Consider the following 25,368-nt stretch of genomic DNA (forward strand, 5'->3'; position numbering starts at 1 on the left):
ACTAAACGCTTCTTAACTGAGAGCTTAAAAACTGATGATTGAACAATGTGAGTTTATTCTGTTAAACTTCGTAGCACGAGATTACTGGGAATCAAAAACATTTCACTTATGTGAATTACTAAATTATCTGAAGCCAACCTGAATCCTTATCTCTGGTTTATTTTTAATCTAATTTTCTTTTTTTTTTCTTTATTTATCCACTTTTGTTGTGAGTTGTATATGTCTGTAAGATCATTAATAATTATTAGAATCGAAATTAAGACTTTCTATGTTTATTTAAGTCATAATTTCGACTTTTCATTTCATAATTGACATAATTTCGACATTTCATCTCATAAATATTCCCAAACGTTTCAGTCAGTCGAACCCATTTGATTTAAAATATTTACTTTAATTAATCCCTGAGATTATAATTTAATATTTCAATATTTTAACAAAACATTTGCATGTTCACATAAAAAAATAAAATAGACCTAAAGAAAAATAAGTGTTTATTATCATCATCATCATCATCATTAAATGATTTATTTATTTGAACTAAATCGCGAACAACAATTTGGGAAAATCTGATCTAGGTGCATCCAGTCCAGTAGGTGGCGGAAGAGTATCTTATAAATTTGTTTGCCAATCGTTATTAAAACAGAAGAAGGTAATTGGTGAGCACCAGCTCCGAGGTTTGTATTGTTCATAAAAAATTGGAAAATCTGTCCTTGTATTATTATTAGCATGCCTCCACGAAGAACTAGAAAAGTCAGTCAGGATTCTGAAGGTCAGCCTGATTATGACCAGAAAATTAGGCTCAACAAGAGAAAGGAGCTGTTCATACAACAGTTTGAGAAGGAAGGTCAGTCATATATTGAAGTCAATACATACTCTTTTCTATATATGTATTAATGAACCCATTCTTTTACTTGCACCGAAATAGCTCAGGACCGGATAAATGAGATGGAGGCCAATCTGAACAAATTACTAGCAACTGTGGACCGAGTTTTCAAAATAGAGCTCATGAAAATGCCGCAATCGCTCCACACCACGCTGATAAAAGACCTTATGAATGGTATGACAATTACAGAGGCTGTGTGTCCTGTCTGGACATTATTATTAACATTAATGTTATTTGTCTTTAAAATCGATCATGTTTTTCAGATGATGACACGTCTGTGGGCGAGGTCACTATGGCACTAACGGTAAAATGATTTTGCTGCCCTCTGGTGTTTGCTTAAGGTTACCGCAAAGTTGTGGTAGTAGTATTTTTTTTTTTTTTCTTCTTCTTTAGAATGCATCTCCAGAAATTAGGAAACCCCTATCTCGAAAACCAAGCAAAAAAGGTGCAAGGCAACTTATAAAGTTACGTTTTTAAATTCAGCTTTCAATCTTTTTAGGTTAACTTGCATTCCTTTCAGGTTTAAATGCTACAACAGGGCAGCAAAGGTCGAGTCAAAACAAGACCACTTCAGTGGAAGGTACAAAGGTACCGAACCTCCATTTGTTTTGTCCTCTTTGTGAATGCCTAATTTAAAATTTACATATGAGCTTTCTCATAATAGAAACCTGCAAAGAAGACCCTGCACAACAGTAACAGCACTGGAAGTCTGAGGTAAAGTTTTAATTTCATTTAAACCCTCTGGTGGTCACTTTAGACAATTTGAGTTAACATGCATCACTTCATTGGAAAGGTACTAAAACTTTCTTGTGAATCTGTTGAAAACAAGTTGTGGACTGGATATGATTTGAAAACACTAAATGGTCTTGAATGGCAAATGTGAAAAATACAAAGAGCATACAGAGCAGTTTTTCAGTGTACAATCTACAAATCAGCCACAATAAAATAGTCTTTGATCAGGTGTAAATGTATAACCAAAATACGAAACCTATTAAAATTAGCAGTAACGTCTGGGAATACTTAAGCAACCAGGAAATACACAGCCCTATCAAAAAAGTTCATCTAAGTTGTCCTTTGTTCTCGACTGCTAGGGTTGAATAATTGCTTTTGTCCACAATGGAATATTCCTAATGGTCAAATATAGTGGAGAACTCATATTTTGATTCCTCTTTACTCTCATTGACAGGTGTGCCTCAACTATCAGTGCAAAAAGAACCCAAGGACGGGTTGTCAAACTCAGTGACCAAGCGTTTGGTTTAGGGCCTAAATTTAGGTAAAGTTTCCTTTCTTGCATGGTTGTGCCTTTGAATTTCTTTTCAGATGTGCATTTTACACTACTTTCTTTTGACGAACAGACAAGCAAGTCGCTCTGTTGGAGATGAAATGATGATGGCTACGGCCACGATAGTAACTTCCCATGGAGAAGTGAGTGTATGTCTGTGTATGAACCTTTGCAAACTTTTTGCTCATTATAGCATTCAACATTGATCCTTTTTTGCATTTCAAGACACTGCTACTTTCTGAGGACAATAAAGATGATATCAGCGTTGAGTTGCTCGATGATGCGGCTGTAGATCAGATGCGAAAGATCAAGGTAAACCATTTAATCACTTTATGCATCACTTTACGTGGTTGTTTAAAGAGATGCTGGAAATTTAGCTTAACCAGTTAAGTTTGTGACCTCTTTATTGCAGGACCTAATGGACTATCTGTGTAACAAAAAAGTGGAGCTCAATAACACACGCTGATGCTTTTTAATCCAGTTGGTTGGAGCCAGTATTTTAATAATGTTTAAATGTAAATTAATAAATAAACTATTGTAAAGAGATGCAATAAAGTGATGTTTATAATTTTGTCCGGCATGCAGTGTGATTTGTATGCCCACATCTCACCCTCTTCAAAATAAGTGATCGTTTGCTGTAACAAATCGGATGCTTTCGGTTGTGGTGTTAGTGGTTGTCAGTCTCAAATATAACTTTTTGCTTCCACTCAAATATGGAAAGACTGAGTTAGAGGATGTCATAAATAGTTAACATGGGATGTCATTAGTTTGCTTATGCATATTGTCCTGTTGTGCAGTTGCTCAGTACTGGGGTTATTATAGTAAACTAAAACCATAAATATTTTCTTCAGTGGTCACTATAATAGTATCTCAATGATAAAATAACACTGCTCAGTATACAGCCATTTAAATGTGATTCTTTTATGCATTTAATTGACCATACGCATGGTTACTTCCTGGTTTTCGTTAAGCCAGCTTGGGCGTTTCTGGTGAACTGTTAGCTGTCATTTTGTACTCGATGTACATTGACACAAAATCATCAATAATGTTGTATTAATATTTTAATACAGTTATCACACTTGCCTAATTTGCTTAGAGTTTTATTGATTTGCAATAAAGGCGTGGCTAATGGGAACATTTGAATAAGAAACGCTGTGTCTGTAATTAACATCTTTTTTTACTTGTAAATATGTCTAATTACCACTATAACCAGCAGATGGTGGCAGAGTAGCATTTATTTGCGCATATGTTAGCCATTTCCTGTAATAGTTTTTCACTCAGTTTCGCTTTTGAAGAAATATTAAACATAAAATCACTAGATTTAACAATACATTTTGTCAAGGTGAAGTATGAAGTACTCACAGAATCTCATGAAAAACAATAACTTTTCTTGTGAGTGAATTACACAAAGCAAGTGCCTCGCTCTCCCTTTGTAATCACAGAAGCTGTCAGTCAGTGTAGCGCAAGCTCAATGATTTTGGCACAGTGTGAAAACTCACATTTTATTCAATGAATCTAACTAAAGTGCACAATAAATATTTAATTTACAGTGTGGTGATGCTTTTTTTTTTTCACACGAAAGTGAAAACCGATTGTCAAATTGAATTTAGCCGAGGAGGAACACTGACGTATGTATTTTTTAAAAAAAAATTTATTTTATTTATGTCGTCTTACATTTGAATAACTAAATTAATGCTAGGCATGACTATTTAAGTGACTATATTCTGAATATAAACTATTACACTATTGATGCTTCACTATTGACAAGTGACATTTCACTGGAAGATATCCAGCTGGCTTATATTATTGCGGAAGTTCTAAAGAACGCTCCGTGCATTATAATTTGATCAATTTACATTTTTTTTTCATGTATAAATACCAGAAGATTATTAATGGTGCTTTGAAAGCATCGGATCATTGTTAAATCTGCATAACTCACCCCACACTGATTTTGGTGGAGGCCCAGTGTGGGGTACCTGAGACCCCTCAGAGCCCCAACTATATTTCAGCACAGATATCGGGGTGGGCACCAGTGAATCTTGGGATCAGGGGGAAATTCTCACTCTATGCTTTAAAGTGATGCCATTAATAATAATAATAATGACATAGTGCTATAGTTAATCTCGTTGAGTTTGTCTTCTCATAAATCTGTCATTCTCGCACTAAACTCCATTTCCCAGACGCCCTCCGTTGCTTCACGTAGTTGTCACAGTGCGGCTCGTGCAGGAATGGTGCTGAGGCAAATAGCCTACGCACGAGCGCATCACAGCCATACGGCAACACCCCGCTCGTGCATGCGCCCGCAACGCTGCGCACTACATTTATTAGCGATTCTACAGCATATATAACAACGACTTTTCTTCTGTCGCAGGTGCGAGGCGCTTATTTCGTGTCTTTTTATTACTTTCCACGTTGGCTCGAGCACTTGTGCACCGGGCGGTTGAAAGATGTACGGAGCACGCTGAATGCTCAGCCTTAATGAGGATCTAGAGACATACATGACATTGGACTCTGAAAAGGTCTGCGGATAACAATGAGCACCGGTGAGTGTGTTGGGAGTGCATCACGTATACTAATCTCATTACTTCAAAGCCCGGAGATTTGTCTATGTCTGTACGCGGTGTAGTCTGGTTCCACCCACCTATCCACCAGCACTCATTATGTTGCAGTGCAGCCCTGTTGTAGGGAAATGCGTAATGTGCTGCTGTCCAAGGTGTATGTAGGTTGTCTCTGCGTTTAACTGTGATGTGTAGCGTGTTTAATAAGGTCGAAGCACCTTCTTGGTGTTCTGCAGCCGGTGGCAATGAACCCCTTTAAGTTTAAGAACTATAATAATAAAATTATTTCTAAGGGTTTTGTTAAGGGATTTGTTGCAATGGGTATTTTTATTTATTTGGAGAAATCTGGCACTATCTATAAAATAAAATGTAATTTTTGTAAAGTCTAAAACATGCTTCTCTCCTATAATATTTTAGTAACAAAACAATTGGATTTAGTCCTGTGCATAGTCTTACAATAGATTTTTTTATCTGTTTTAGGTCAATTTAAAAGCTCCTTAGAAACTTTAAATACATTAACAGAAATACAGGCACAATACTTTTAAAAGTAATGTAATAATAGAGCTACAGTGCTGTCATTCACTATGTGGTAGTTTAAGTTAACAGTTAGGGTGTTGAGCAGAATCTCTGGCAATTAGGATAATCCTCAAGATCTCGGGTATTCACTGATTTTAATGTCAAGGTGGTCAATACCTCTGACTTGAATCAATATTTTCTGTAGCAGCAAGTGCGCTTTTATGTGGAGAATTTTAATGTGTTCTGCGACCTCTGTCCTGCTCTCACCTGTTCGTGAAGTGAAATGTTCTTCTGGAAAAGTACATTTGAACCAAATTGTGCATAATTTGGTTAATTATACATTCTGTATAACCTTATTTTCAGGTCAGCATGACTTGTGCCCGAAATTCAACTCATGTGAAACTGACTGACGTAATAGCAGAGCACTAAATCATAACGGGAGTGACTTTGGAGTGAAGCTAGTACATTAGAGCAACAGTTCTCAACTGGGTTTGCTTCAGGACTCAATTTATTTTTATATGGGACATCAAGTGCTGTTTCAACACTGTGCCAGATTAATTTTTTTTATACAAAAGTACATGTAAAACAATTCACAGCACAAAACACTGTGATTGGCACAGATTTTTTTCCCTTATTGCAAGTCAGGTGTGTTCCTACACAGTTTGGAAAGGTATGGAAAGGTTGGAATTTGATTAGAGTAATTTCCAGGTCTGGATAAGTATGGGAAAAAAGAAAACAGAGTATGGTAAAATATTTTTTTCGGTTTCCAGGCTATTGCCCTTATTTACTTTTCTAAAATATAAAAATGAAGAATTTCTAAAATAAATGTATCATACAAGCAGAGTGTTTTCATGGCAAACGTTTAGTGATCATTTAATCAATGTTGAACAAGACTAAATGAATTCAATACACACGTGAAACTGTTTGTCTTTAACATAATCGAGTCTCTTTGGAACTTCACTAAACGAATACGTATGTGCCACTCAAACCAGAAACAGATAAAGGAGCAAAAAATCATCTAAATCAGACTGTACTTTGCTGTTTGGTGATCATGCAACATCAGACCACCACATTTACAGTATAAAAATGATGTCTCAGAGGTGAATATATGCACGTTATAAAGCGTTTCAGGTTTCCTCTCATTATGCAAGCGCATGTTATCACTACGAGAAAACCAATGACAAAAAAAATAAAATAAAAATATTTACAAATTACTATATATACCACTATATATACTATATATACCACATAAATGTTAAATATGGTCTGAAAAATCTTTTGGAGGGAGGTTTGGAAATTTGAGTCTAAATTTAATTAGACTAAGTTGAGTCAAATAAGTTTTAAAAATGGAAAATGTGTAGGAACCCTGGCAAGTGAACTATTTGGATATGTTATTTTAAAATAAAGTTTTATATATAGTTTCATTTTGTTCATATCTTTTATATTGTGCATAGTTTTGGTTAGTATTTATCAAGTAACATTCATTTGCATCAAAATACTGAGTTTGTTGCACGGCCTTTGCCATTAACAAAAGATGTGATTTTCTCCCGCTTAAAAGTTATTTATTTTGCTGTCCTAACCATGCATGATTGTATAGTTAGTTGCACCTCTATTAGGATATGCGGGTTAAGATGTTTGGTTTTAAAATCCAAAGTTTTGTACTTTTCCCTTTGTCGAAAGTATTTGGTTGCAATTAAAAAGATTGTGGATTTTGGCTCTTTGAGGAGCTGATCAAGACTGGATGTAGGATTTTTACAGCTGTTGGAAGCAAACAGAGAAATAGCTGGTGATATCACTGCTGTACAGTAAGTCCCTGAGAAAGAGGCACTAGTAATTAGCCCTGAAATCTAGAGTGGGCCTGTGACATTTTCCTTGTCCTGGTTTTATTTGTACTGACTATGAGAGGAATGGCCTCCAGCTTATTCATCAAACACTAGCTTACGGTAGCGACAAAATAAGAAGGCTCATTTTTCACATAATGTGGACGGTGTTTTCAGATATTTAAGGTGCCGTTCTGACCTGCAGAAATCAGAAAGGAGACACAAATTGGATATCATATGTTTAAAAAGTTTGAAATATACACCCTTGCCTTCTGCATGAACCCTGCTGGTTTGTTAATTGAGCCTTGGTTGGATGCATGCTGGGAGAATGCCGTTTTATCTTCAGCAGGTGTTTGGAGGGGCATTTCAAGAAAAGGATCAGTGTATTTAATACACAAGTGCAGTATAACTCTTTTTTGTTTGTTTGTTTGTTTCCTCCATCACATTGGCTGCCATATTTGTCATTTGATGTGCACTAATGTTTTTAGACCATATTATACCACAAAGTACTTCATGGAATATTTTGGACAAAATATTCCTGCAAATGCTATATTCATATCATAATGCATATAGCACATTTTCAATGCACTATTAGTGTCAAAATGTGGTTTTCCCATGTAAATAGATTTTTGTATTATAATTAACTAAAAATAATACATACTAGTAAGCTAATGTGGTTGTATTTATACAGGAATTATTGAAGGGTGGTTTATTAATCTGTTTTTTAGACAAACCCTTTCTACAGTCAGACCATTAAGCATTTGATATGTGCTAATGACTTGATATTTGATACTGATATTTGCTTTAAGCTGACTTTTTACTCAAAGGTAAGAGCTGTATTTGTTAAGACCAGTTATTTTGGCTTTGATGCAAAATAGGCTTCTGTTTATCCATCATACCCTAAAGGCAAGCCATCTAAAGATAAACTGCTGCCATTGTGACAGTGTGTGTATACGGGTATCTGTGTGCATATTCTGCTTAATTTTCTTCAAACGCTCCTAATAACAGGTTGCTTTGTTGTCACATGTTTTTTTATGATTGTACCATAGCCTCTGCACATGCACAACAGTAATAAAACTCATATGATGCATTTTGATTTGAACATTTCCATTATTTCAAGCTCTGCTGAATAAAGTACTGCTGAGTCAGTGTTCATGAACAGTGTGCATGACACCAGAGATGGGGCTTCAACTGGTTTCATCAAATTTTGTTGCCAGCTTGTTCATGAGATACTGAAACAATGTCAAACCACAGGCAGTTTGCATGAATGTACTCTTTCCTTCATTTTGCATACTTTGAATATCTCTAAATATATCCTCGTCTGATCAAGCATGCCTCTTATCCCAAAAGTCAAGCCAGAAACATAAAAATAATGGTTTGTGGCTTCTTTGGTTCAGCAGTAAAGCCATCTTGATATTAATCATAAGTTTTCGTTTAATTGTACAGGGACGTTTTTGCCCTATTATCTTAAATTTGGGGAGATTTTTGTTCATTTTGATGCCATTTTTGTCCCAAGCCTGTGTTAATTTTTGTGATCCCGGTGTGTGCGTATTTTGTTGTTGATGTATCTTTGGCTTGGAAGGGAATGTAACAGCAGAGTGTGATGATTCTCTACCCATCACCCCTCTCATCCTGCCATGGAAACCAGAAGAGTGCTGAGGTTATGAGGACACATCCAGAATGTAGCATCCCTGTGCTAAACTGGATTTACTGGTGGTCAGTGTTCTCAGCTCAGAAGCTGTAAATCAATAGAAAGGTAAATCAATTTCTAGGCTTTTTATCTGTTTTGGTTAAAATATATACAACACGAATTTCGGAAATGTTGGGACGTTTTTTAAATTTGAATAAAATGAAAACTAAAAGATTTTCAAATCACATGAGCCAATATTTTATTCACAATAGAACATAGATAACATAACAAATGTTTAAACTGAGAAATTGTACACTTTTATCCACTAAATGAGCTCATTTCAAATTTGATGCCTGCTACAGTTCTCAAAAAAGTTGGCACAGGGGCAACAAATGGCTGAAAAAGCAAGAAATTTTGAAAAGATTCAGCTGGGAGAACATCTAGCAACTAATTAAGTTAATTGATATCAGGTCTGTAACATGATTAGCTATAAAAGGGATGTCTTAGAGAGGCAGAGACTCTCAGAATTAAAGATGGGCAGAGCTGTGAAAGAGTGCGTAAAAAGATTGTGGAATACTTTAAAAACAATGTTCCTCAACGTCAAATTGCAAAGGCTTTGCAAATCTCATCATCTACAGTGCATAACATCATCAAAAGATTCAGAGAAACTGGAGAAATCTTTGTGCGTAAGGGACAAGGCCGAAGAACTTTATTGGATGCCCATGGTCTTCGGGCCCTCAGACGACACTGCATCACTCATCAGCATGATTGTGTCAATGACATTACTAAAAACAGGAATACTTCCAGAAACCACTGTCAGTAAACACAATCCGCCGTGCCATCTGCAGATGCCAACTAAAGCTCTATCATGCAAAAAGGAAGCCATATGTGAACATGGTCCAGAAGCGCTGTTGTGTCCTGTGGGCCAAGGCTCATTTAAAATGGACTGTTTCAAAGTGGAAAAGTGTTCTATGGTCAGACGAGTCCAAATTTGACATTCGTGAAATCATGAAATCATGGACGCCATGTCCTCCGAGCTAAAGAGTAGGGAGACCTTCCAGCATGTTATCAGCGTTCAGTTCAAAAGCCAGCATCTCTGATGGTATGGGGGTGCATAAGTGCATCTGGTATGGGCAGATTGCATGTTTTGGAAGGCACTATGAATGCTGAAAGGCAAATAAAGGTTACGTCTATTTCAGGGAAGGCCTTGTGTGTTTCAGCAGGACAATGCAAAACCACATACTGCAGCTATTACAACAGCATGGCTTCATCGTAGAAGAGACCGGGTGCTGAATTGGCCTGCCTGCAGTCCAGATCTTTCACCTATTTGGCACGTCATTAAATGAAAGACAACCACGAACTCTTCAGCAGCTGGAAACCTATGTAAGGCAAGAATGGGACCAAATTCCAACACCAAAACTCCAGAAACTCATAACCTCGATGCCCAGACATCTTCAAACTGTTTTGAAAAGAAGAGAAGATGCTACACCATGGTAAACATGCCGCCGTCCCAACTATTTTGAGACCTGTAACAGGCATCAAATTTGAAATGAGCTCATTTTGTGCTTAAAATTGTAAAATTTCTCAGTTTAAACATTTGTTAAGTTATCTATGTTCTATTGTGAATAAAATATTGGCTCATGTGATTTGAAAGTCTTTTAGTTTTCATTACATTCAAATTTAAAAAACGGCTCAACATTTCCGGCATTCGGGTTGTAAATATATATATTTTTATTATTATTAATCCTAGAAAAATTGCAGTAAAAAATTCCACAACCTACAGTAATATTTTTGTAATAATACAGTAGTTTTTAAATAATAATAGTACCAATTTTTGCTTAAAATTGTTTTCAAACAGGTTTCCAAAACACCCGTCAGCCATTAGTTGTGCAAACAGATAGTCCTGCCTCATACTCTGATTTGCTACAATAGTTTGATGCATCATTTGAGAAATTAACTAGCTAGTCATGATTATTTATTAAAACTGCAGTATAACTTTGTTGAACATTTGTTCTCAAACCACATTTGTTAAACAATAGAATTAGTAATATCTTCTGCTAATTAATCAGTTCGAGCTCAAATTAATGTCAGATTTAGCTGTAAAAAATGAACATGGCATTAGGGTCACTGCAGTATTTATTTGAGATATATGTTCCCCGCTGTTGTGCTTTATATTCAGATGTTTGATTCAGTCACGGTTTCCCTCCACAAATTCCCCAGGGTACTGGAGCACACATACATACGAATTTTGCTAAAGAGCATTTAAAGGGCACCTATTATGTCCCTTTTTACAAGATGTAAAATAAGTAATGTGAAATAACTGATGTCTCCAGAGTGCATATGTGAAGTTTTAGCTCAAAATACCCTAATTTTTTATAGCATGTTAAAATAGCCAGTTTTGGGGGGTGAGCAAATACAAGCCGTTTTTGTGTGTGTCCCCTTATTTGCAAATGAGCTGCTGCTCCTGGCCCACTTTGAAGAAGACGGCGGAGCTTCAAGAGCTCATGCAACAAAAAAACAGGACAATCTCAAGCACTGAAAATGTCAGAAACTGTCAGTAATGGTGTTCAGTTCGAACCAGAGTCGGACAATGATGCCGACAGATCCAGAGAATATATGCTGCATGGGGACAGAACAGATATAGATATATGTACAAGCCTGTTGTTGCAGACCCCGTCCGAATGATGGCCAAAACTTCACTGATGAGTTTTACGAAGTTTATTGTACATCACACAAAACTTCACTCCAGAAAATCACCGTAAGAGCTGAATAAAACAGTGCAAGAAGTGCGCATTAAAGTGCGTGCTCTCACCTTCATTGCTGCTGTAACTAGTATTGCTCCAGGGACTATAAGCTAGATCACGAACTTTTGGTACTGATCTATCCTTGAGTAACCCATTTTTAGCAAAACCTGTGTTTTGTATTGTCCCTTTGCATTGACCCTCGTTCACAAAGCAGTCTGGAGTGAAATGATTTGCGCAGACATAAATGAATTTAGGTATATTTTGGGGCGCATTACCTTCAAAAATTAATCCACTGCATCCTCGGTGCCTCAGATGTTGGGAGAAAATGAAGACTCCTATGTTCACTCTTACATCCAGCAACAGAACACCAGGATTGCTTACAAGACATTGTTGTCGGAAAAGCTGCTCGAGTGCGGAGAAAATGGTGTCAGACTGCCCAGAGAATCAAAACAGCATGTCTAATGAGCCTGCTTTGGTTTAATGGGGATTTAAAAAGTGGGTGGATTTTTTTCATTGTAGGGTGGTTGTGTTCACACACTGCCAACACACATTTATGTCCAAACACCATGTAAAAGTGGATTTTGCATAATAGGTGCCCTTTAAGTCGATATCATACTAACAAGAAACTAACCGCAGATTGAGAGCTGTAGTTCCAACCACACAAGTTTGTGATGCTGTTTGCACATTTTCTTTGGACCAATGGTTTTAGGAAACACTGAATTGTTGAACTACATTGATAACGAAACTTGCGATCATAGTTGGCTAAAAATGTTTTTGGAAAATGCAATGTTTTGAAAGTGCCACGGTGTCTTTTCGGTGAAATCAACCTACAGTGAAAAAGATTGCTGTAGGATTTGCTTTGAAACTATTTTCACTGAGAAATTTCTGGTAAATTTCTCAAATAATTACAAAGAAATGAAAAGGAACACATTTAATTAAAGTAGAAAAACTGCCATTTTCTTTTAAAACCTACTGCAATTAAAAAAAAAAAAAAAAAATATATATATATATATATATATATATATATTAGTTTTACAGAATGGCTTTGTTACAGTTGTCTTCATAGATTTCCTTAATTTAATGTATGTTCTCACCATAGCTGCATGTGTTGCTGAGATTTGACACCTGAGCACCGCTGCTGTGCTTTAGAGGAGTCTCAGGTTACGTGGAGAGAGTAAAGGACCTCAGTAAATTATTCATAACTTGAATCTTAAAGGTGTCTGAGTTGGAGTGAGCAGCGTACATCCCCGTCCCCGTTTCTCCCTCCCTCTCTCTCTGTTATCTCTCTCTGTCTGTGGCCCCTATTACTCTCTCCATTAGCTCAGGCAAAGAGGATATAGAATGAAGTTGAAGTGAAAGTGCTGAAGGACTTTTAAATGAAGATCAAAGTGTAGAGAGAGAATTTGAGCTTTTTTTTGAGCAGTGTTCGTGTGGGTGTGTATGTGTGTGTGTGTGTGTGTGTGTGTGTGTTGTTTTCTTGTACACTAAAGTGCAGAGCAGGCTGTGCTTTGTCAGCTCTTTGTACAATGTCACCTACAGACAATGAATTTGTTTACATGTGCACCAATAATGTGATTATTTCTAATAATCAGAGTTGTTTAGATGCAATTTTCATTATTCTGATTATTCACTACGATTTGTGGTTATTTTTACCACAATTATTCACATACCACAATACAGCATAAACAATGAACTCACATTTATAGATGTGTTACTGGGCACTGTTTTAATCTACTTACATCAAATGCAAAACACATTTCAGTGGACATACTGGATTCTTTCCGTGACACCTACAAATGCCTTCATTTTTGTTTTCGACCATTATACTGCTTTATACAGTATTCACGTTGTGCAACATCGTCAACGTGAACTTTCTTCAGCACCCCAATAAAGTGATGCCTTCTATGTTTAGTCAAGTCAAGTCACCTTTATTTATATAGCGCTTTTTACAATTCAGATTGTGTCAAAGCAGCTTTACAGTGATAACTGGTATATAATTTTGGCTGCACAGCAGCTTTTAAAGAAAATGGTGTCATTGTCTATTTTAGGTAAATTCAGTATTGATTCATTCGGTTGTAAGAATCAATAGTTATTAATTTATTTCATTTATCTATATCAGCACTGGAGTGAACGGTGATGTCATCACCCAGCTTAGTTCAGTTCGCATTCATTGGTGTCAATGCAGGCAGATCAAAACACTGTTGAATATCAAATGTCAAGTGTCCCCAACTAAGCAAGCCAAATGCTTAGTTACTTAATTTGCACATGACAAAAAACAACAATATTGGTGTACGTCAAAAGCATATGCGCACTTTGGTCAGAGTTGAATAGAGGCGATTAAAGTGTTTACATGCATGTTTAGTGTGATTAAAATTGGCATACGCCACATATTTTTGGTTACTATGATTATAAGGTTAATCGCATCAATTTGATTGAAGTATTGCGTAAAGTTTAATCGCAATACTGCCTAAATATCATTATAATTGTATTATGAAGGTGCATGTAAATACAGTCAATGTAAGTGTTCAAACACTGCTTATAATTCATAATATATACAGTTTCATACTCTCTCACACAGTCACATAATTGGTACAGGATGGTTGGTAAGTGATGTATTTTCAGGGTGGAGGCAAAACATATTTTCTACAAAAATCATGTACAGTAGAAATCGTAATGAATAGTGATTGGCCAAATATGTTAGATAATGGAAACAAAGCAGGTTTACAGTACATACTGTATTTTTATTTATGGACCAGATGATTGGGCTGTAATCCCAAAGCTGATATATATATATATATATATATATATATATATAGTTTTTACTTTAATTCTTGTATAAAATGAGGTATACATATAAATTAAGTGTATATTATTTTATTTTTATTTTTTATTTTTTTGTAAATATATATATATATATATATATTCATAAATTGTTTAATTCATGTATAGAAGTTAATTATATTAATTTTATTTTACATTTCATAATTGTTTTTCTTTATTATTTTAAATAGTTTGATTCCTTTATAAAATTCCTCTATAGAGATTAGGTATACATATAACATTATTTTATTTTATTGTTAACTGGCCCATTTATAAATCTAAATTAGTAATAATAATATGGTATTGGGAGCAACTTGAGATATATTTATGAAGATACTTTTAAAAAGATTGAAGTGGTTTTGGTGGTTGCCATCTCTTCCACCTCTGACTATCCTGCTGTCTCTATTGATCCAGTTGATGAATAGCCTGAAAATATCCTATAATATTTGCAAGCATAATTGTGAAAGAATATGTCACTTCATGAAGAAAATGGCATGTCAAAACTTTAAAAATAAATCATCTCGACGGGCAGAAAAATGAGCACAGTTAGATTTACATGTTCTCTATCTTGGCAAATCATACAAAGGAAATTATGTAATGTGTTTTCTTTGAAGGAGCTTGGCTCTCTCTCTCTTGCTTTTTTTTCCTCTTTTCCCATCTTTCACCTTAGAACAATGCCTCTTTCATTAATTTTTTCCATGGATTGCCAGCCCAGATTTTAAGTAGTGTAACAAGCATTTTAATAGTGATTACAGAAACTGAAGCCAAATTCTTATGGCAGCAAATTAGCACAGTAAAAAAATAACCATAATTACTTGTTTGGTCTTCCATTTAGTGTGAATCTTCAACTTTGTTAAAATGAAAGTCCATGAAGAGGAGAAAAACATTTTGCACTCTAGTGAATTCTAGTGAAGTATGTATTGATGTGAGAAAGTGCTGGAAATTTAAATGGCCACTGCCTTTTTTTTTTTTTTTTTTTTTTGCAAAACCCCCCTGACAGGTGCTAGCTGGCCATTCACAAGCCTGATCATTATTCAAGACTTATAGAGGACATGTGAGAGAGTGAGATAGCAGTATGACATTGACTCATGCTCCGTGATTAGACATCAAAGAGTGAACTGTGTACAGAGACAGATCTGGAGTGTGAGTGAAAGCTCTTCTGAACTGGAAAAGATTTGCGCCACTCTGACCTCATAAATTCGTTAATTAAACGGACCGGGTGTGTGAAAAGTTCTGCGGTTCATAAATGCCTGTCTTCATATTTCAGAACTTTCATTAGAGCAACTATTCAAGTGTGGTCTTGCTAATGGAGCACTGATGATATCTCAGATATCATATCTGTTGTTACAGGCATCTAATCTATCATAATACAATCCTTTTTTCAATGAAAAGCGAATTCAACATGACAAGGTCGTTTAAGGTATGATCTTGTTTGCAAAGATAGGTAGTAATAATAATAAAAGTAACTTTGTCACCACGCAAGTTCAATTGCTGACTAAATACTGCATAATATATTGTAGGAAAGTTTATATATATATATATATACATATATATATATATATATATATATATATATATAAACACACAAACATTTCATATATAAGGTGTTTTCAGTATAAGGAAAAGGGTTTGCCAAAGGGGAAAAAACAAGAAATGATGAAATGTTTGAGTAAAAAATATACCCTACGTTATAGGAACATTATTATTATTATGTAACCTTTATTTTACCAGGAAAGCCCCATTGAGATGATCTCTTAATTAAAAGTATATATTAAAATATCTTTCCTGTCCAAGTTCTCGCATTGGTTAGGATACTAAAGTGGAGACCTTTAAATGTAGACTATGCAGTGTTGATATCAGGTTGTTTCATACTGTTTTCCCAACTGGTCTGAATGATAGTCCAGCTGCGTACCTCACACAGAGAATATACGGTGAACGCCCTCAGATATTTGGGAAGGGGTGTCATGTTTTTGAACGAGAAGCTTCTATTTATAATGGATTGCTTCAATAGCTCGAGTGCGTGCGCTGTCAGGCACTGAGGCGGGAATCATATGACCTGCGTTCATTCCTGTAGTATCTCTGTGACACGCGCTGCGTGAAGCGCATTTCTCCGGTGCTCGCGAGAAGAGCTCAGCATTAACATGTACCACACCGCTGCGCTCCACTGAAATACTGACGGATATTTATTCAGATAGCGGTCTCATTTTCTTATTTACAGAATAGACGTGATTACGTGGGGCGATGCCTGAAGAAAAAGGTAATGTTGCGCTTTGACGCTCTGGTCATATATTTTATTATTTCAGATGGCTGTTGCGCCTCTTTGTCAGTGGGAACCTGTGTCGTTGATGCGATATGTTGACTTCATTGTAGTAATATCGAAGCATAATAGCGTATTCTAATATTATGATATTCAGTCTGTTCGTCGTCATTAGCCTATGACAGCTTTAAAATTGACATTTTCATGAGCATTTAGTGCAACAATATATGGTTATATATATATATATATATATATATATATATATATATATATATATATATATATATATGTATGTATGTATATTAGTATGGTTATTAATTTTTTTTATCATATTTGTTAGATTGCAGCTCTGCAAAAAAAATTATTTAGAGGGTTGCCTATTAAAACAACAACAATAACAACTGCCCACCTAGAGAATATGCATGTCTTTGGCAGAAGGACATGCTGTTGCACTCCAAGAGCTCAGATTCAATCTGGCCTCCTTGGACAGCAGTCTAGAGATGTTTTTGCTTGTGTGAGGGGGTGTGTGTGTGTGTGAGAGAGAGAGAGAGAGAGAGAGAGAGAGAGAGAGAGAATATAGAGGAGGGGAAAGACATACTGACATGCTGACATATAGTTATTTTTTGAGAGACAATTATAGAGCACTTGATTGTTATTAGAGGTTTGCATGTCTAGTACTATGAGGCGGAAAGCCAGGTTTTATTTTGATTGTCATATTTAGACACTACAATTATGTCTGAATAAGAAAGCAGGCAGTTAATTGCTTTTGAATGAGTTCAGCGTGCATTACAGTTGTTTGCGTGCAAAAATGATTGACTAATTGATTTCCAGTGAATACAGCATGTGACATAGGCTAATACAAATTACGTAATACTATAATTGCTGTTTTTAAATATTCACAAAAATGTTGAAAACAGGAATTGTGCATTATCCGGTGTCAAGGCTGACTTTGTAACTGAGAAGCAGGTACACTTACCTATTTAAGACAATAATCTAAAACGGCCAAATAATTGTCTAATTCATTGCCAGGTCAGTATATCAATCTATAACTAGTTGCAACCTGTGAAAGGATTTCTGTGTGAGTGTGGCCATCACATTGACAGAAATGCAATATTGGCATCTGACACTTTGCGATTACAAAGCAACTACTCTTAACTGCTGGGTAGGTCTTACTGTCACACTTTCACAAGGGCAAACACATCCAAGTCATGATATAACTGTTGGAAGAGTCTCAGCAGCTGCAGAAATGCCCATAGTGCTGACTGTGGTGACAGTAAACAAACTCTCTTCCTCTGCTCCACCTTTTTTCTAAACAGATCTGGAAGAAAGATGGAGAAACGAAATATGACAGGTAGTTGTATTCTTTGCAGATTTCTAATTTGATTTCTGCAACATTTAATGGTGTCTCAGAGGTACTTTTGTATCGTGTGTCATTCCGAAATTGTGAGATCAATGAACATAAGTGCACAAATATAATCTGTGGCGTTGAGTCTTGGATGTTTATCTTGCTTTTTCACTACCACCAAGAGTGAGACTTAGATTAAGTGCTTAAAATCCATTACTGTGATTCCTGTTGTAGTCCTCCCAGGCAGAAAGCTGCTAAAATGGAGTTGCCTTAAAATGGGCACTCCATGCTTACGAGTGTGTAATTTGCTTTAAAATCCTTTAATCATCCTGCCGTATCAGAGGATCATCCTCACACACACAGCTGCAACAAGCCTTGTGGATGAATTAGTGCTTTAAGTTTCTTGTAGATTTAAGGATCTCTTGAAATATTTGCTGGGAATTCTTTTAATTTCATTGGATTTTTCCTCATCAGTGCACAGTGAGCTACTTGTTTTTACTCAAATGTCTGAAAATTAAGGGAGTCTACAGCTGCGTAGTGATGTATGTACTTGTCTGTTGAATTCCAAGTTATGCTTTCACAACATTTGTTGTTTTCTACAATATTTTTATTAGGGATGCACTGTATATCAGTATTGTATCAGCCAGTATTAGGTATTTATTTGTGCTTGCTCATTTCCTGTATTTTAATATTTAGATGACCATTGCTGTCATCTTTAACTATCTATTCTTAACTTTTACTATCTTTTATTTATTGTCTCATTTGATTCTTTCTATATTCATCTGTCTTGCTGTCTGTATACGTGCATAGCCTATAACCTTTTGACATTTAAAGGGTTAGTTCATCCCAAAATAAAAATTCTGTCATTATTTACTCACCCTAATGTCGTTCTAAACCTGTAAGACTTTCGTTCATCTTCGGAACATCTTCATTTGTGTTTCCAAAGATGAATGAAAGTCTTACAAGATTGGAACGACATGAGGGTGAGTAAATAATGACAGAATTTTTATTTTGGGGTGAACTAACCCTTTAAGACTTATCTTTGACAATTAGGTCACATTGAGGTCAAGATGTGACTTAATATGATTTCATGAACCTGTACACTTCAGTGGGAGTGAATGAGGTGAAGGTGATGCAGAAAATGTGAACCTCCTCTCATGACTTATAGGAAACAGCTTTGACATGCACAGTTTGATATGTGAAGAATGGAGGTCTTATATAACTATAGACTTATACTGTAATATTGAATTATGCTGCAGTGCAAGAGAGTAATATGATGAATGCTCTAGCATTCAAAGGCTTTCTATTGTACAATCTAACCCCAAAACCCACAATTGCATTTGCAAAATAAGGCAAACTATGAGTGATTTTGGCTAAGTGAATAGCAGAGGGATTCTGCGGTGGAAATCCGAGCCTTTCAAACACACAGACATGTCAGCCATGCACATGGACCTCAAGCAGAATGTAGCAGGGCATGATGGAATCCCCACGATGCTCTATTTATGGAGAACCTGCTTAAAGATGGATGACTCTCTGTGTAAACGAGCAAGTCTGTGAAAAGTATGGTGTGTGTGTGTGTGTGTGTGTGTGTTTAGGGACATGTGGAACAAACTCCTCCCTTACGCTGACCTTTAGCTGGTTGTGCTTACAGGGATTTTGATGATATGTGATGTGAACATCTGAAGCATGTAGATCAGTGTATAACAGAGCGGGGTGTGACAATGATAGGGATCTTACTACTGCAGTACGGATTCATGCCTTTATTCCTTTAACTGCAGATCTTTGGCTCAGGTTGAAAGGAATGAGAGACTCAGAAAACTCTGGATTGTTTTTGTACTGTACTTCATGAGAACCGGATAGTGATCCACCCTGACTTATCGAGTTCTTATCAGAGAAGATGTGGTTAGGCCTATACGATTCATTTACTGTTTTCTCTCTTTATTGTGGTTTGCTAGTTTATTGAAGTCTTGTGCTGGCTGGCACCACAATCCTCTATCTACACCATATAGTATATGGGCTTTTCACACTTGACAGATACTGTGACTTGAAAGCTAAAGTAATAGTGCACTCTTTCTTTCTTCTGCCGAACAAAGAAGAAAGTACTTCTGTTTCTTTTTTTCATACATACATTGAAAGTCAATTGTTTGGAACTCAACATTTATCAAAACATTCTTCATGATAATTGACTGGTTGACAATCTCTTCACCATTTGTGTTTGCTGTCACTGTTCAAAATGTTTAAATTCTTTCCCTCAGATGCTGAAATTAAACACCATGTTCTGGGTGGCAGAAAGCACATAAATGTTTAATGAGATAACCTTTGAGACAGTTTTGATTGGCTGTTTGATGCCATAACATTTAACTCCCTTTCAAAAAGTGTGAAATATTGCTTTACCTAGTGTTATTTTAGCATTATTTTACAATTATAGCATTTCTGAATATTTTGAATAAGCTTTTATTTTTATATTTTTAGTTTTCTCTTTAATTTTAGTTTAAGTTTTAGTAATTTTGTTATGTGCTTTTGTCATTTCTTTTTAATTTTTAAAAAATATTTCTATTTAGCTTTAATTTTTATTTCAGTTTTAATTTTAGTAATTTTAATTGCAAGTTTTTTTTTGTTGTTTTTTTTAAAGGCAAGTTTTTCATCTAATATTTATATTTTATTATGTAATATTATATTTTATAGAAGCTTTCATTTTTAATTTTACTAGATCTAGAATGATAAAGTTTGTCATTCTTGTCTTCATGGGTCTTTGTTTTTCCTTGTAGTAGCTGGAATGAACCTGGCATTCGTAAAATTGCATTGACCTCTTTATGGTTTATGGGCCTTCAAGCTTGATTTTCTTTATTGGAAACATACCTTCTGCTAAACACCTGTAGAGCTGCTTATGAAAACACTGTCAGTGTTCTGTGATTTGACTATAACCTCAAATGATTAATTCATGTAAAAAGCATTACCATACATTACCATTAGAGCTTGCTAAAAGTGAGTTGTCCATAGCTGTTGTTGTGTTTTTAAGGTTGGATTATCATAAATGTCCACTGTTGTTTAACACCTCTTCCTGATCTGTGAAAGCAGGAAATAGCTTTAGCTTTAAAGGGGTCTTTAAACATTTCCAGAATGTTCTATAAAATCTATAAATCTTTTATAGATCTAGGATCTATAAAAACATGTGGATGTGGAGGTTCACAGAGCACATTTGCGTTAAGTATAAATGAAATGCTGTGCCAAATGGTGGATGAATGGTACAAGTGAAAGGAATTGACACATTAGCCAGCTTGTTTCTGTTCTCTGTCGTCAGCCAATCTAAATGATTAATATTAATTCTTAAATTAACTCTGGTTCAGAGGACTTCATCTGACTTATTTAGAGAGTTTCGAGGAATATCTCACCTATCAAAATGTAATAACTTGCCCCTCATTTGAAACAACTTTTCTGCTGATGTTACTTAGGCCATGCAGACTATTGGATAATGTTAACCAACAGTCAAATAGATTTTTAGGCATTGTTTTAGAAAACTCACATTTCGTCTGTCTCCATTCTAGAATTTAGTGTCCACTTTCCATGATCTAGCCAACACACACAGTCCTACTCTGCTTTTTTTCTCTGAAATACATCACATTGTAGAAATGGTTGCCAATGGCAAGTCACATTGACTTTAAAGAAGTGTTTTATACTGTGTGACCACTAAGACTTGGCACATGGGTTGTCTTTCCCCATGACATGACAAATGTAGTCAAACACACGCATACAATGACTGCTGTAGTTTCTTCTCAAAGTACTTTTATCTAGTTAGTGTAAAAGACTCAGCAATTCTATGTGAGTGAGCTGAAACCAGCAGCTCTTAGAAACTTCTCAAAAAAAATAAGGGACAAATTACAGGTTCTTGCCTTTGAGAACAAACAATAACACATTTCTCTATAGCTATTTATCCCTTAGACTTCAGAAAGTGAATACCTGTTTGAAAATCCTACTACAGAATGGAACGGGCTGTCCAACAGAACCAGTTTTGCTACACACCCTTTTAAAACAAGAGGTTGAAGGTCTTTCTGTGTCTTGCACTGTAGTATGAAGTGTTTGTTTGAGTTTACACGCCTTTGTAATGGAGTAGGTGTGAAGACTGGGTGCCAGACAGGCGCATACGACAGCTTAAAAATTCACAAAGGAGAGCAGAGCACCGACGTCATCCATGTCTACTGCAAACTCATCCTCACTGTTCCTGTGATGATTAGTGAACAGTGGCGTGAGAGGGTACAAGGTCATGTAATATTTTAATAAGTTGCCCCACACACTCTAAGAAATGTCTGTAAAAATAGGGCCCAATGTACTGTGCTAATAAGGAATTTTCCATAATGATATTTCACAGGTGCTTTCTATCTATTGCAAACTTAATGCATGTCCTAGCATAAAATTACCACTACTTTTTCTGTTTTTCTACTGATTTTTTTTTTCTCTTACAGTGCACATGACATGCAAGGGGGGGAAAAAAATCAAGAATTCATTCCCATGACTTAATTCCCATGTTTTAGTTAAATAGTGGCCAAAATGTAACTAAATTAAAATGAGGGTACAATTAATAAATTGTGGCCATGGAACAAATTCATGTGCAGTGTCTTTTACACATTTTATGTATTAAAATAATTACATGTAATTACAATAATTCAAATAGTAAGTCATAGAAACTTATGATTTTGAGAAATATAAGAAATAATTTAAGCAATTTCAAATATTTTTCTAAGTTATATGAGATTCAACTCTTGATTTTTAAAGTTGAGTTGAAATTACTTGTGCATTACTTGTGGAAGTTGAAATGAACTTAAAGGGGTCATGACATGGATTTTTTATTATTATTTTAATATATGTTGCTTGAGGTTCACTTATAATGTTTATAAAGTTTTTTGCACTATATATATATTTTTTTTTTTTTCCAACCTTCATTCTGACTCTCTGTCTGAAGTGATCCATTTTTAAGCGGCGGCTCCTTTAAAGGGTTAGTTTACCCAAAAATTTACTCACCCTCATGTCGTTCCAAACCTGTAAGACTTTCGTTCATCTTCGGAACACAAATGAAGATATTTTAATGAAATCTGAAAGATTTCTGTCCCTCCACTGAGTCTACGCAACTACAACTTTAATGCTTAACTAATCCATATGAATTGAGTGGTTTAGTCCGAATTTTCTAAAGAGACTCGATCACTTTATATGATGAACAGATTGAATTTAGGCTTCTATCCACATATAAACATTCATTAAAGGGTTAGTTCACCCAAAAATGAAAATTCTGTCATTAATTACTCACCCTCGTGCCGTTTTACACCCGTAAGACCTTCGTTAATCTTCGGAATTGAACCACTGTACTCACATGAACTGATTTAAATATGTTTTTAGTACCTTTATGGATCTTGAGAGAGGAAATGTCATTGCTCCCTATGTAGGCCTCACGGAGCCATCGGATTTAAACAAAAATATCTCAATTTGCGTTCCGAAGATTAACGAAGGTCTTACGGGTGTGGAACGGCATGAGGGTGAGTAATAAATGATAGAATTTTCATTTTTGGGTGAACTAACCCTTTAATGCACACATCAGATATGGTAAACAGAAGCTATGAACCAATGAGGTTCATTCTCGTGCATCAAGCAAGTACGGTTGAGCTTCTCTTTATGTTCGCTGATCAATGTTTATATGTGAATAAAAGCCTAAGTTAAATCTAGTCATCACCTATTTCAGCTTAGTCAATGATCTGAATTTGGAATAGTATACTAGCGTACAACTATTACTATTTCTGTTAGTTTTACCACCATAGACATTAAGGGGACATGTTTACCCCAATATTCAGATTAATACGGTCAGGTTAGATCAGTATGGGTTGTTGACTAATTCTTAAACTTTTCTCATTGTGTCTTCACAGCGTTTCACCAGCAGGCTGTTCACAGTCCCCTGGAGCAGCAGAAGGGACAGCGGCAGAGCGGCCCCATCCCCTGTCAAAACTGTGGCAAGCCCTGCAAAGGCGAGGTGCTCCGGGTGCAAAATAACCATTTCCACATCAAGTGCTTTGTTTGCAAAGGTAACACATAGGTCACAACCCAGTCCATTCATATATACTGTTATTGTGTGGAAATTTTCAGACAGTTATATAATGGCTTTTACGCCTGGAAAGGCACTTTGAATGTACGTGTAATAGATCCTGAACACAAAACAAATGTGATGAAATCATCAAGGTATTTTATTGTGCAGCACTGCACTGTTTTTACATGAACAAACTCAATCATTCTCCATGAACTGGGAGGGTGGGGCGCACATTGTTGTGACAGCAGCGTGCCATAGAGTAGAGAGGAAGTTTATTAAGGTGACTGTTTCATCTGTTTGGGATCTGATTTCATCAGGAATAGCTAAAATTAAGCCAAACACACGGATGACTTTGATTTCCTGATTTGTCTGTCAGTGCATGTGTGCTTATGTATGCGCAAGTCAATTTCTCCCAGCACCGGCTGTTTTCAGCTTGATGATGTTGTGAACACAGACAGTGGTTGCTAGGTGACCTCAGGGTTCAGACAATGTGAGCTTCTTAACAGAGTTTAGCATGTTTATTCTTACCTCAGAGGATCAGTCAGTTCGGTTACTACACGCTATTAGTCAAATTAGAGTTGCTGCACTTATTTTTTTGATAAGCTCTCATCCTTAACTCTTATTGTTTTAAATAACTGTCATTTTAAGTTTTTTAAAACACAGCATAGAGGTAGTCATTTGCATTTCACCTTAATTTTGTATTCTCTAAAAGGTCAATGTCATGCTTCTTTCACATGAACTAGGGTCAAAAATGAAGATGACATCTTTCCTAGGATATGTGTGCATGTACAGTGCTCAGCGTAAATAAGTACACCCCCTTTGGAAAGTAACATTTTAAACAATGTCTCAATGAACACAAAAACAATTTCCAAAATGTTGACAAGACTAAGTTTAATATAACATCTGTTTAACTAAAAATTAGGTTAATAATATAACTTAGATTACACATTTTTCAGTTTTACTCAAAATAAATGTAATAAATGCAAATAAATGCTGTTCATTGAAATTTCTATTCATCAGACAATCCTGAAAAACGTTTCATTTCCACAAAAATGTTTTCAACATTGGTAATAATAAGAATAAATGTTTTGTGAGCACCAAATCAGCATATTAGAATGATTTCTGAAGGATCATGTGACACTGAAGACTGGAGTAATGATGCTGAAAATTCAGCTTTGTCATCACAGGAATAAATTACATTTTAAAATGTATTAAAATAGAAAACAATTCTCTTATATTCTAATAATATTTCACAAAATTACTGCTTTTTACTGTTCAAACATTTGTACTGGATTGTATAATATTTCATTTTTAATTATAAAATCTGTTAAGTTTACTTAAATACTTAAATGTTTACTTGAAAAATGTTTTATATTTTGAGAAATTACAGAATTAATTGAGAAATCAACAGAAAATTATTTCTACAATAAAAAGGACTATAGTGTG

At 35.5% G+C, this 25,368-nt stretch overlaps 2 protein-coding genes across 11 annotated transcripts in view; both read left to right on the plus strand.

The window, feature by feature from the left end:
* Positions 1-619: 619 nt before the first annotated feature.
* Positions 620-2,737, plus strand: cdca9 (cell division cycle associated 9). The gene is made up of 10 exons (XM_051914626.1): positions 620-844; positions 926-1,057; positions 1,147-1,187; positions 1,277-1,328; positions 1,404-1,471; positions 1,548-1,597; positions 2,070-2,156; positions 2,239-2,308; positions 2,391-2,477; positions 2,578-2,737. The coding sequence occupies exons 1-10, from the start codon at positions 727-729 to the stop codon at positions 2,629-2,631; spliced, it is 759 nt and encodes a 252-aa protein (XP_051770586.1). The 5' UTR covers positions 620-726; the 3' UTR covers positions 2,632-2,737.
* A 1,653-nt stretch (positions 2,738-4,390) lies between these two features.
* ablim2 (actin binding LIM protein family, member 2) overlaps positions 4,391-25,368 on the plus strand; it is a 63,661-nt gene continuing 42,683 nt past the window's right edge. For 4 of the 10 annotated variants that reach the window (XM_051914984.1, XM_051914980.1, XM_051914974.1 and 1 more), the window contains exons 1-2: positions 16,262-16,510; positions 23,765-23,920. In XM_051914984.1, the coding sequence (XP_051770944.1) occupies positions 16,495-16,510; positions 23,765-23,920 (172 nt within the window). In that variant the 5' untranslated portion in view covers positions 16,262-16,494. Of the gene's footprint in view, positions 4,709-16,259; positions 16,511-23,764; positions 23,921-25,368 lie in introns of those variants that run through there. The other 6 variants (XM_051914979.1, XM_051914981.1, XM_051914975.1 and 3 more) reach the window with 5 other exon arrangements.

Source organism: Ctenopharyngodon idella, chromosome 12, assembly GCF_019924925.1.
Source record: "Ctenopharyngodon idella isolate HZGC_01 chromosome 12, HZGC01, whole genome shotgun sequence".
In the NCBI taxonomy this organism is placed as follows: domain Eukaryota; kingdom Metazoa; phylum Chordata; class Actinopteri; order Cypriniformes; family Xenocyprididae; genus Ctenopharyngodon; species Ctenopharyngodon idella.

Bases quoted from the DNA above. Each gene is read 5' to 3' on its own strand.
- cdca9 (XM_051914626.1), top strand. From the start codon at position 727: ATGCCTCCACGAAGAACTAGAAAAGTCAGTCAGGATTCTGAAGGTCAG. The intron at 1,472-1,547 runs GTACCGAACCTC...TTCTCATAATAG, and splicing joins CTTCAGTGGAAGGTACAAAG to AAACCTGCAAAGAAGACCCT. The intron at 2,157-2,238 runs GTAAAGTTTCCT...TTTGACGAACAG, and splicing joins GGTTTAGGGCCTAAATTTAG to ACAAGCAAGTCGCTCTGTTG.